At 33.8% G+C, this 12,772-nt stretch overlaps 1 protein-coding gene and 1 long non-coding RNA gene across 2 annotated transcripts; one reads left to right on the top strand and one right to left on the bottom strand.

The window, feature by feature from the left end:
- The first annotated feature begins 1,412 nt into the window (after window positions 1-1,412).
- LOC146898697 (uncharacterized) lies at window positions 1,413-4,187 on the top strand. Its single transcript, XR_015022197.1, has 2 exons — window positions 1,413-1,600; window positions 1,707-4,187. It is a non-coding gene; the product is annotated as an uncharacterized LOC146898697 (long non-coding RNA).
- A 1,374-nt stretch (window positions 4,188-5,561) lies between these two features.
- LOC146898698 (MLP-like protein 43) lies at window positions 5,562-7,029 on the bottom strand. The gene is made up of 2 exons (XM_085734128.1): window positions 6,777-7,029; window positions 5,562-6,079 (listed from the first exon to the last, which is right to left on the bottom strand). The coding sequence occupies exons 1-2, from the start codon at window positions 6,961-6,963 to the stop codon at window positions 5,808-5,810; spliced, it is 459 nt and encodes a 152-aa protein (XP_085590254.1). The 5' UTR covers window positions 6,964-7,029; the 3' UTR covers window positions 5,562-5,807.
- Between the last annotated feature and the right edge of the window lie 5,743 nt (window positions 7,030-12,772).

Genomic DNA, 12,772 nt, shown 5'->3' on the forward strand with positions numbered 1-12,772 from the left:
CTAATCTAAATTCACCGTTTTAACATGAATTAATTATTATCAAATTGTGGAAGCGAACTCGGAGGGTTCGATAATGGTTAATTCATCATCACAGATATCAATTCATAAAGCGAACGCGGAGCATTGATATCCGAGCAAGTGAATTTAGACAAGGTTTGCGAAACATGAGAATAGTCTAGCAAACCTTGGCACACATAAAGTTTCGATCTTCAAGGGTCCCAAAGGCAATCACCCATGAGAATAGGTGTGGTTGTTGGAGGGATACACTCACTGACTTCGAGAGGAGCTGTGATATGCTAAAGAGAAACTTGTCCTTAGTAATTAAGATTAACGTATAATTATAAGTTTAAGGCTTGCTTGTGAAAAGATTCGTTATTATGATGAACCAATGATCCCGAGGCTTTTTAATATTATTGTTATTTACTTTCAAAAACTGCACTCTCCAACTTCTTATTTCTTTCTCCTCTAATCATTTTCTAAAAGTTAATTAGATTGACCAACTCCCTAGCGGAACGATACTCTACTTACTACTATTACTTCGATAGGCCGTGCACTTGCGGTTTGGCCCTATCAGAAGCGTGTTTCAAGAAGCAAAAAAAGACGGTTTGTACTTATCTTAGTCCTTAAGAATGTTGTTGCAACATTTACGGAAATATCAGATTTGCTTCAGAATATTTTGAGCTGAAATCTCGTGATTCAGCTTATGTTTATCCGATCTTGCACATCAAGTTCATTTTACAATCAGGCTATATAAAGGAAGACTCAAGACCTAATTTCTCACTGAAGCCGTCATTTGCAAAAGAGTTATTTAGGATTTTAGTTTGTTCTTTGTTATTTGTGAACCATTCTTGTATCATGTTGATGCGTTGAGCTGGACTTTGTAGTTGAGTTGTAATTCTCAGAAATCATTCAAAGCTTGTAAGAACGAGTTAATTCTTAGGATTGGGAGAGTGTCTCCACTTTGTTATTACTAAAAGGAAGATCATTGGATCTCTGATTAAGAGGAAGTGGGCGGAGGTTCTCATATCTAGGACTATGGAGAGTCTTAGGTAGAAATTGCACGGGTGGTGATTAAGTGAGAAGTTGTAGACCGAGCGTTTTTATGTATGCTTTGAATTGATACTACTTAGTGAATTTTCTTTCTGGCTTGGTAGCCCCCAAACGTAGGTGAAGTTACACAGAACTGGGTCAACAAACAACTTATGTCTTTTACTTCTTGCCCTTTTATAATTGTTTGTTTACTGTGTTATGATGAAGTCTTGACATCCTTCTTGACATCTCACTTGTCTCGACATCATGTATAACATCTTTACTGCGTGCCAGAATTTCAATTGTTAACAGGGCATGCACCCTGTTATGTTTCTAGGTGATCTCCAGGAAAAATATTTTCTGGTACTATGGAAAGGGAAGGAGGACAAGTTAACAAACCACCTATTCTGGATGGGTCCAACCATGATTACTGGAAGGTACGCATGGAAACTCCAAGGAATTGAATGCCTTGTTCAATGGGGTTGACAAAAAAAAAATTAGAGTGATAAACAATTGCACGACAAAGAATGCTTGGGAAATATTGAGAACTATGCATGAAGCAACATCTAAGGTCAGGATGTCAAAACTTCAGTTAATCACCACTAAGTTTGAAAATCTCAAAATGAATGATGATGAATCCATTCAAGATTTTCACATGAAATTTTTTGATCTTGCAGCCAAGTCTAAATAAGGAAATCTTCTTCACCCTTTGAATCTCTCTGCTCAACCTCTGAAGGAAGCCAACAAGTGAAGGAAGCAAAGGCTAACCTTCTGGTTCGTCAGTACAAACTATTTAAAATGAAGGAAGATGAAAATAATGAAACCAATTTCTAAAGGTTTCAAACTCTTATATCCGATCTTTAAGTTTTAAATTAGAGTTATACAACTCTAGATCATGTCTAGAAGATTATGAGGATTCTTTCCTCCAAAATGTTCAAAGGTTACTACCATTCAGGAAGAAAAAGACTTAAACAATTATAGTTTGGAAAACCTGATAAGCTTTCTTAAGAGTCATGAGATGGATCTTGTATGTGATGAACCAACTAAGAAGTCGAAGTCTGTTGCTCTGAAGTCTAAGGGTAAAGCACTTAAAGTTGTGGAATCATAAGAAGAAACTTCAAAAGGATAATCCGAAGATGGTTCTGATGTTGAAGAGATGACATTATTGACCAAGAGACTTCAATATCTGAAAAAGAAGAAGAAAAGGTTTCCACGGAGAATTAGTGAAGTCAAAATCTCAAGTTATAAGGAAAAGTAAGATGAACCAATGGATTGCTTCAACTGCAAGAGATCTAGTTATTTCGTTGTTGATTGTCGTAATCTTCAAAAGCACAAGTCCAAGAAGGCAAGCTTCAAGAAATAAAACTTCAGAAGCATAGTCAATAAAAGTCTATTCTAAATATGGAAAGATCTATATGTTGAATATGACGAAGAGGAAGCAAACATGGCTCTTATGACATAAATATCTTTCGATGCAGAATCTGAGGCTGATTTAGAAATGAGGATGAGGTATTTTCTGAACTCACTTGTGAAGATTTAATCACTGTTTCTAAAGACCTTAGTTGCCACTATCATAATAGCTAAAAAAGATTTAAAATTTTGAAAAGACAGTATGATTTACTATAACATGAAGTTAAGAATCTAAACATAAAGATTGAGAATCTCATGATGAGAAGTAAGATTCACGAGAAGGGTCAATCCTCTGAAGTTTAGAAGAGGTTTGATAAACACTTTGAAAAGCATGAGACTGCTATTAAATCTAAAGTCTTTAATGATTCAAATCATCATAGTTCAAAACCTAAAGTTATGAAAAAGGAAAAGTCCTTCATATAGGTTGGTTTGGTTGCATTCTCTATGTGGTGAACACTTTTCTACACAAACTTATGCTTTCCTTACTCTCATAGCTGGCCCTTCCTCTTGGGTGTCTGTTATCTAGAGCAATAGCTTTCCACCATCACATTCTTTTATCTTTTGGAGGCTGATGCACAACAAGATGCCTACATATGAGAATCTTCAGAAGTGTGGTTGCACGGTGGTGTTGGTTTGTATCCTTTGCATACTTCAATTTGAAATGTTGTATCGTCTTTTTCTTTGATGTCCCTTCGCATTGCATTTGTGGAGCTGGTTAAGGGACAAATTGGACCACACTATTAACACTTCTTCAATGGTTAATACTCTCTCTTGTATTCTTATCTGATGCAGCTCGCAAGTTAGAGAGTTGTTCATTGCTGGCATTATTCATGTTTCATACCATTCAGATGGTTCCAAATTTTATGCATTTTAGTGGTGCCAAAGTTTCTCTCTTGGCAGCCAAAGAAATGATCTCCATTATGGTCACCATGTCGGGTCATGCATCGAATGGTCAATGTCTTCCTTTTGTTAATGATATTAGATTGTTGGACTGTTTTAACGTTTCACTGTCCTTCTATCGGTTTAAGGATACTGAGACGATCGGAAACCTCATACTCATCCTTGCATCAAGATAATCACAAATGGATCCTTACGGAACTCTAATGCGGCTTGTGGTGGAATTTTCCGCGATCATTCGAGGACTTTCATGGGTTGTTTCTCTGCCAACATTGGTGTGAATACTCGGTTTTGGAAGAAGATATTATTTGCTTCATTTTAGTGATGGAAATGGCAGTGAGGAATCATTGGAGATTTATTTGGATAGAGGGTGACCCTACTAGTGCTCTTTTGGCTTTTTCTATGCCCTATATGGTTCTTATTCGATGACGGAATCGTTGGCACAACTGCTTCTTACAAGGTTTTCAGGTGGTTTCCTATCACATCTATCGAGAAGGTGATGGATGCGCGGGCAAATTAGCTAATCATGATCACTCTATTTTAGATACAGTTTGCTTGGAAATTATGCCCGTTTTCGTTAGGGAGAAGGCTTTTAGGGACCAATTTGGATTACCTAATTTTTGCTTTCTGTAGATTTATTTTCCTTATTTTTGTCTTTCCCAGAGGGTTTTTGGTTTCACCTCCGCTTGTATATATATTTCCTCTTCTTTTTTTCCATATATATTATATGGGTGAGTTGCAGAGGATAGGAGTCTCATGGGGGAGCCGACCAAGACAGAATGTTTAGTGGCTTCATGATGTCTTCCTCACTGAATCAGTAAAAAAATTAATATTATTGTTTTATATAAAAATTTATATTTTGTAGGGATAATAATTAATTTATGTTGGCTTCTTGTTGTCTTTGTTTTTGGACCCTTAATAGGTTATTAGCCATTACATTGTGAAGGGGAGGAGATGCAGATTGTCAACACCGTTGAATCTGAGTTTGAATCATGAGTGTTAAATAAATGTGATGAACGGGAAAAATGTGTTTCCAAACAATCCATCTGGGGTTCCTGCAATGATCGTAGCCTTTTGATAAATAATTAAATTAATGTGAAAATCTGACAATGTGATGTTAAAAGATGAATTAGAAATTTATTAAGGTCTTGATTGATTTAAATTATGTTGAATGTGTGGTAATTGATATATTTGATATAGTTTGTGATGTGCTCATTTTTTTTTTTTCTACAATTATTTGAATTTATGAATTATTCAACCACTGATATAATTGGGATGTTATGTTGAATTTTTTGCATGAAAAATATATATGACTATTGATAGTGAGATATTAGTTCAACAATGAGTATATGTTTTTAGAAATATGATACGTGAATGAGTTATTGTGCTGATATTGAATTGTTGTGCTTACTTGACTAGTTTGACTGTTGTTGATTGAAATTATGTGTGCAACTATGTATTTGATGATGATTATATGCTCACGTGATATTTGGCTAATACATCGGATATGTGATCTTGTAAGATTTAAGACTGTGTTGTGATTAATAGGTGTAGCTAAAATTATGATGCACTAATTTGAAAATGTTGTGAATGATACTAAGATGAATATCTGAGAGGACAATTGATATATTTTAAACTGATATATGAACAAAATTGAGGTTACCCCATAAGATTGGAATAACGACAATTTCAACTCGGCTTAAGATTGGAGTTTGAAAGAGTATCTTAGGCCAACTATAGGGGGAAATAGTTGTTAAAGGTTTAAAAGGTAAAAAATCATTTTGTCATTAGGTCTTGGATTGAGGAGAGGGTCTATGAGGTCAAACTTCACTCGGCTTATTAATAATGATAAGACCGCCACGTACGATTTCCCCCAACTTATCAATAATCATAAGACCACCATAATATTCCCCCTCTCTGACTTATCGATGATGATAAGACCACCATAATATTCCCCCTTCTAGCTTAGCAATAATGATAAGACCAACATGATATTGTGAATGGTCAGTCCATACCCATATGGTGACATATGACTATCGATCTCCTAACCAAGTAAGTTACAGTAGAATGATAGCAAATAAAGTTGAATAGTCTAGATTCCAAGAGCACGCAATGTTATTGTTTGAAATGTGATTGACCTAGCGGAATGTGATGAGTTAGGTTATTGTTTTATCCTAGTGAATTGAGTTAAAGATGATTCATTAACTTGTTCATACAAAATAAACTAAAAAGGCACAAATATCCATTTATTAATTTGCATCATATAATTTAAGACACAATCTTCAATCGACACATTTATTCCATTACAAACGAAAAATCACAAGAAGACAATATATGCATATGAAACATGCAATTACAAACATCACATTATTTATATAAAGAACACTTAATTATATCCATAACCAAACCAACTCCATGCATTAAGCCATTACTACTTATTTGTTTATTTCTTTAATATATGGCTTATAGAGCTATGCTTTGACCAGATGAGCATCAATATCTCTAGTAAGTTTTGCAACGTAGTCCATCCAGCCATTAGGAGGGTCAATATCCTCATTGATCTTCTCATATTCAATAGTCCATTTGATGGCAGCACTGCTGCCACTATTATCAATTATTTGAATAATGAGCTTAAAATCCTTATAGTGCTCACCAATATCTCCACCAAAGAGCTTGTAAGTGAGTTTTTTATTCTGTTCATCAACTTCTTCAAGACGCTCATGACATGTGTGTACCTTGCCATCTGTTGTCATGTGACGGGCAATTAATACCATATGAAAATAAAATTGTGTGGTATGAAAGAATTATTGAGAAAGATAAGGACGTATTTTTCTAAACAAAGATAAAAAATTAAGAACAATATTTGTTGGTAAACATAAATAGTTTGCCTTTTCAGATTTCTAGTTTAAGCTATATATCTAAGTTTTGTACCAGCTGTTTTAACTTTTAAAGTAATTTTAATACTAAAACATTACCGATTCTGCAAATCTTATTAACATTAGTCCTTCAAAAAATACACTAGAAACTAGTAGATAAACTTAGAGATCAAACTAATAGTACGTAAATTGTTAAAATAAAAGGATTTATTTTATAGTAAGTAATTAAACGTAGAGGCCAACAGGAGAACATGTAAAAGCTTTCTAATTTTATCATTTTGGGATAGGTTAACTGATGCCTCTTGAGTACTCTTTAAAGACTTAACTAGAATATTTTTATAAAAACTAATGTATTTAATACATTGAAAATTGTGATATTTGTCTTTTTAAATAAATAACTTCTTGCTCAAAAAAAAAAAATAAATAACTTCTAAATTCAAACGTTAATAGAATATTTAATTATAAATTGAATTTAATAAATTTTAGGAGAAACAAAATTTATGGTGATATCATTTACCTACTTTTTATAATCAATTAAAAGTTAATTGTTAGAAACATGATTACCTATGACATAAGTCCAATGTTTAACCGTATCAGTGTGATGCCAATCATCACCTTCATGTAGCTTGGTTTCATGAACTCTTTCACAATGGATTTGCATTTCGTGTAGTTGTGTTGCAAAGAAATTGTAGAACTTGTCAACGGATGCTTTGATCCCAAGTTCAGTACTAAGTTTACCATTAAGCACCATCCTTGGAAGAAACTAAAATGATAGAAGCAAGAAAACAAGTCCTATTGGTATGATATGAGGAAAGTGTATGCAAAACCCCATCCCTTAAATAGAAATTGGATGTGATTATATTATAGAAGCACCCCATCATGTGGTATGAATGCACCTATCTAATATTTATGACTTTTGATATGGTTGGTTGGACCATCGCCCTTCCAACCTTATTGTATTGGGATCAAAACCAGCATCAAAATATTTAATTCTTCCTCCGATTCTTTTTATAAAAATCAAATGTGTCAACAAAAGTTAAATTATTTGGTCTATATAACTTTGTCTAACATGCACAAATAAATTATAGGTACATTGTGTAACCTATTTTTCTCCTGTACACCATATAATTGGTCTTAATACATGATTTAAAATTGTCATTCATATTTTTTTAATATTAAATACTCATTTCGCGAGGGACAAGATGAAAGGTGAAACTCTTGCGTGGTCACAAAATTTTGAAGGCATAATTTAAAAACACTTACATAAATGAAAATAGTAGAAAAAAATAATTAAATAATATGTATTTTTTAAATAATAAGTGAAATTTTCTTTTTAATTGTGTATTCAAAGAAATACGCTTGGTCACAGATACAGATGATTTTATCTGGGTACACACACAAATGAGAAAAATATAAGAGAAGAACCACTTAAATAATATATTATTTTAAATAATTAAATGATAACTATTTGTATGTATGTGCTTAAATGCATTTTATTTGTCCTCGTAAGCTTAACTCAACTGATTGGGACAATGCATAAAAATGCAAGGTCTGGGGTTCAAACCCCGGCCACTACCAAAATCAAAATGCATTATATTTGTATGAAGTGACTTAGACTGCTGCTGAGCTTTGCGATTTCACGTTGGCTGTAGAAAAAGCAATAGATCAACTTATGGATTTACACAAATGATGCAGCCGATGCACTGGCAAAAAATAAGCATATGTTTTACCTCAGTTCTTCTCACATTGGTGGGAGTTACTACCTGTTTTACTGTTCCTTTACCTGCTAGGGATAGTTCATGTATGCCTTACATATTATACATTTTCTTGTGTGATTGGTTTAGGTCTCTCTTAGTCATATTTTTCAGCTCTATAAAAAAAATAACTACATAGTGTAATTTAATTATTTTAAAAATATTTTTCTTTTATACTTTTTTTTATGTGTGGGCTTGAATGAAGTTTATTTAGACTTCTGAACAAGCAAGGGACCGCTTAAAATATAAGAATTTTTGTATTTTTTTATGAGATAAAAATATGAAGTAAATCAAGTTAGGTACAAGGGAATATAATGTAGGCTAGTAAGAGCTATTTTAGAATGGACAAACAGAGAGTCAACTGCTGGCTTTTGTATCCCAATTGAAATTAGAAACGTGTCTCTTGCTAATTAAAGTATAAAACAAAAGAGAAATCTAATTAAGAAAACTAATTAACTTGGTCTTACCTTTAACCAAATCCATATGTCATTATATGTAGTAGTTTTTTATTCTCTATTTCTTTAACCAATTAACTTGGTCTTACCTTTAACCAAAACATACTAGAGTTACAAATTAATATGTTGCACTTTTTGGTTATTTTGATACTAATGCAATTTTATGTCATGTAACTTTAGTTTGTTGCAAGTATTTTATGATGAAGTTTATTATTTGATATTCTATGATGCATAAAATTATAGTAAAATAAATTAAACTTTTTTTAAGAAAATTAAAAAGTAGACTAATATTTTAAAACAAAATTATGAGGACTTGTCATTTAGTCACTTAATATTAAAAAAATAGAAAAATAAGTTAGGTAACCCATTACCCAATCCAACCCAACCCAAAAATTAGTGGGTTTGCCCAAACCCACCCAATAGTATAACGGGTGGTTATTTTATCTCAGCCAAACCAGGGTACCCTATTTGGTTTTTGTTTTAGGTTTGGCCAAACCCAACCCAAACCCACCCACAAACACCCCTAATCAAAACACCTTAGAGGTCAGCGGGTTGATTAGCTCACCCAGAACGGAGCTAGGAGTTTAAAGTTAAAGGAATCGAGTATAAGGAACATTATTTTTTAAGCGAACAAGGAATATAATTTGATTAAAAAATAATTTCTTAAATACAATAAGTATATAAGAAACCCTAATCTAATATTGTGTTATTTGTTAAAGAAAAATATTTTTAAATAATTGTTAAAGAAATTCATAATTATATTTAATATAAGAGACATTAATCACTAAGTATACTTAAAATATAAGTGTTATCTGTTGATTCAAAGTGCACCTGCAGAAGTACCTTTTACACCTTATTTGTCTAAGAGTCCGAACAAGAAAATTCAAAAGGCAGCTTACTCCACCATTCTAAACCTCGGTTTGTGTTGGAGGACTTCTCTCAAGATAAAAAAAAAATGGTCTGCTTAATTATCATTTGAATTCTGCTCTTCCCCCAGCACATTTTGCTCGCGCCCTGCAGCCATGCTAAAAATGCCCTTGCGTTAGTTAACTAACGCAAGTGTTAAACATTGTGTTAGTTAACTAACACAATGTCTTAAACAAGGTAGAACACCTCATTTCCTCATTTCTCATCTAAAAGATCAAAAAATCTCAAAAATCTCTCTCAAATCACCCAAAACCAAAATTCCTTCAAGTTCAAATCAAACAACACTCCAATAACAAGTAAGTTTTCATAATCAAACACCATTAACCTTTTATGTTTATATGTTAGATTTTTTTTCTTAAATTAGAATTTTTTTATATTTAGGGTTTGTTTAAATTTTTGTTTTTTTGGCAAGAATCATACAATGTTTACATGAAAATGACTTGTGTTGCATAAATGTTTAGATGTTTGCATGTTTATGCTGTAGTTGAGATTTTTTAGATATTTTTTTTTAGATTTAGGATTTGTTTACATTTTAATTTTGCTTGCAAGAAATGATACAATGTTACATGTAAATGACTTATGTTGCTTAATTGTGGCTAGATGTTTGCATGTTAATGTTATAGTTATGAGTTTTAGGGTTTATGTATAATTTGCACTCCAAGTGTTTGATGAAATGTTTGAATGAGTTTTTCATTGATTGTTTTCAATTTCTTATTGTGTAGATTTGAAACAATGATGGGTGGATCGACGTTCATGCACAATTCAACGACGGATAACCTCATAGGTTGAAGGTTCGGTGCCTTGGTGTAACGTTAAGAGGCCTCAAGGATGAACTGGATGAATTCAACCAATGAGTCAACAACGGAGACACAAGGAGGGTGCAAAACGTTCGATATAAACGTGCAACGCTCGATGAGGGGAGAGTATCATTCACTTGGGTGGAGTTAAAGAACGACGAAAACGGGACGAGCATGTTTTGGGAGGACAACATGTTCCAGTGGATCGATAAGCGGGTAACGTTGCTGAGATCAACTGAAGATATCATCAAGAGTCTGATTCCGCCAGAAGATCGTGATTAGGTAGGGAATGAACCTTCCAACTACAACAATTGTCTTCCTTTAAATGGGGTAATTCAAACTTGTCAAACAGCGGGACTCCAACATTCGACCGACATTCCCATTGTTCCTTTCAAAAGACTAAATTCTTGTTAGTCTGGTTTAAATGAAGGTATTGAAGTGTCAAGGAATGGACCTCATTCTTTTGACACTTGAATACTGTCATTTAAACCAAACCTAACAAGAATTTAATCGTTTGAATGGAACTATAGGAATGTCGGACGAGTGTTGGAGTCCTGCTGTTTGGCAAGTTTGAATTTACCCCATTTAAAGGTAAGACAATTGTTGTAGTTGGAATGCACATTCCAACTACAACAATTGTCTTACTCTGGATGGGGCAATTCAAACTTGTTAATCGGCAGGACTCCAGCATTCGCCCGGAAGTTTTTTTGTTCCATTCAAAAGGTTAAATTCTTGTTGGCTTCGTTTAAATGATGGTATTGAGGTGTCAATGTCTGGACCTCATTCCGTTGGCACTTGGATACTATCATTTTAAACCAAGACCAACTAGAATTTAACCTTTTGAATGGAACAAAAGGACTTCTGGACGAATGTTGGAGTCCTGCTGCTTAGCAAGTTTGAATTTACCCCATTCAGAGGCAAGACAATTGTTGTAGTTGGAAGGTGCATTCCCGAATGTAATGTAATGTAATGATAGGACATATTTATGAACATATATAGTTGACATACATGTCGTTTAGGTAATGTAACGTAACCTTTATTCGAATTTACTGAATACGCAATTTTTATTCTAATTCACACAGAATTTATTCTAATTCATTTATTTACTTTATTCGAATTTATTAATTCAATACTCAATCGTAAAATAAATGCAACAATTTAAAAAAATAAAGAAACAAAAATAATAGATATAAAATAACATTTTATTAATATAATTCTTATTACATTTACAATGGGGTAAAACTCAATCTGCGAAAAAATAAAAACCACCAGAAAACCGACCTCCCTGGCGTAAAACTAAAAGAAAACCACCAAAAAACCGACCTTCCTGGGGTAAAACTAAATCTGCACATTTAGTTTTAAACAATCTGGTTTTTTTTCCAAGAAAGCTGCTCACTACTTATCTTTTCCCTATCATTCCCACTACTTATCGTTCTTTCTCTTTTTACACCAAAATAAAGAAGGAAAAAAAGAAGGAAAGGAAGAAGATTCATAGGGGGAGAAAGTGAGGAGGAGAGTGAGAATGTGAGATGGTGTGAGGAAATGGGGAAGTTTAGAGGTGTATTTATAGGGGGAGATTGTAACGTAGGTTATATCTTCCATAAATAGGGTAAAAAAATCTGAAAAAACTTAACAAAAACATGCAAAACCAATTAAAATGCATTGAACAAAGTCAAAAAAACGTGTTTTTGAGCTCTAACCACCGGCCAACTTGCGTGAGTTAACTCGCGCACAGGCCAGTGGTGCGTGACTTAACTCATGCAAAGATCATAGCGTGCGTTAGTTAAGTCACGCTGCGTAACTTAACTAGCGCAGGGGCATTAATGTCCATTCAGCTGGGTGGGACCGAAACGTGCAGGGCGAAGAGCAGGATTCTTATCATTTTACGTAGGTTGTTTTTCTTTTTTGCTATTTCTTTCTCCTTTTGATGGTTTTGGTCTGCCCCCTGTATATATATTTTTCCTTTTTTAAAAATATTATATTGAGCAGGCGGTAGTGAAGGGCGATTCAGTTAGACGGTAACTTAGTTGAGATATAGATGATTCTTCTTGATGCCTAATCTTTCTCTTGGCTTGTTGGAATTTTTTTGACTTACTAGCAAAAAGTAATATTAAAAATTAGAAAGAGAAAACCAAAACATCTTTTAAAAAAAAATTGTGTACGTGTGTGAGAAAACCAAAATGACTAATTGTTTAGGAGAATTTGAGTTTGATTCTCAAGTGGATCAATTTTTTGCCAGATTTTACTTACCTCTAGACTGAACTTTGGATCACCATGGCCGCTTTACTATGAGAACCGGAGGGTTAAAATAAAAAGAAAAATACAATTGACAAAAATGATAAATTGTGTACTTGTGCGAGAGACATGAGATTTTTCTCACAAGAGAGAATGAGAGAGAAAAGGCAAACGAGAATGAGAGAGAGCGGTAGAATGAGCGGCGGTGACCCAAGGGTAATCCAATGGCAACCTCGTTGGAATTTTGCTCCGACTGAGAGACATCATGGGGGGATCGGGGTCCAGCCTGGGTGGCAGAAACTAGGGGGGATAGGGGGAATTGGTCTGTGGTGAGATCGAGGAAGAAGAAAGCGACGGAACCGAATCAACGAGGAAGGGACAGTTCAAGAGGA

This window comes from Medicago sativa, chromosome 8, assembly GCF_051527215.1.
Source record: "Medicago sativa cultivar Bolivia chromosome 8, Bolivia_mono, whole genome shotgun sequence".
NCBI lineage: Eukaryota > Viridiplantae > Streptophyta > Magnoliopsida > Fabales > Fabaceae > Medicago > Medicago sativa.

Coding starts and splice junctions, on each gene's coding strand:
- LOC146898698 (XM_085734128.1), bottom strand. CDS start 6,963: ATGGTGCTTAATGGTAAACTTAGTACTGAACTTGGGATCAAAGCATCC. Junction 6,080..6,776: donor ACATTGGACTTATGTCATAG/GTAATCATGTTT, acceptor ACATGACAACAG/ATGGCAAGGTACACACATGT.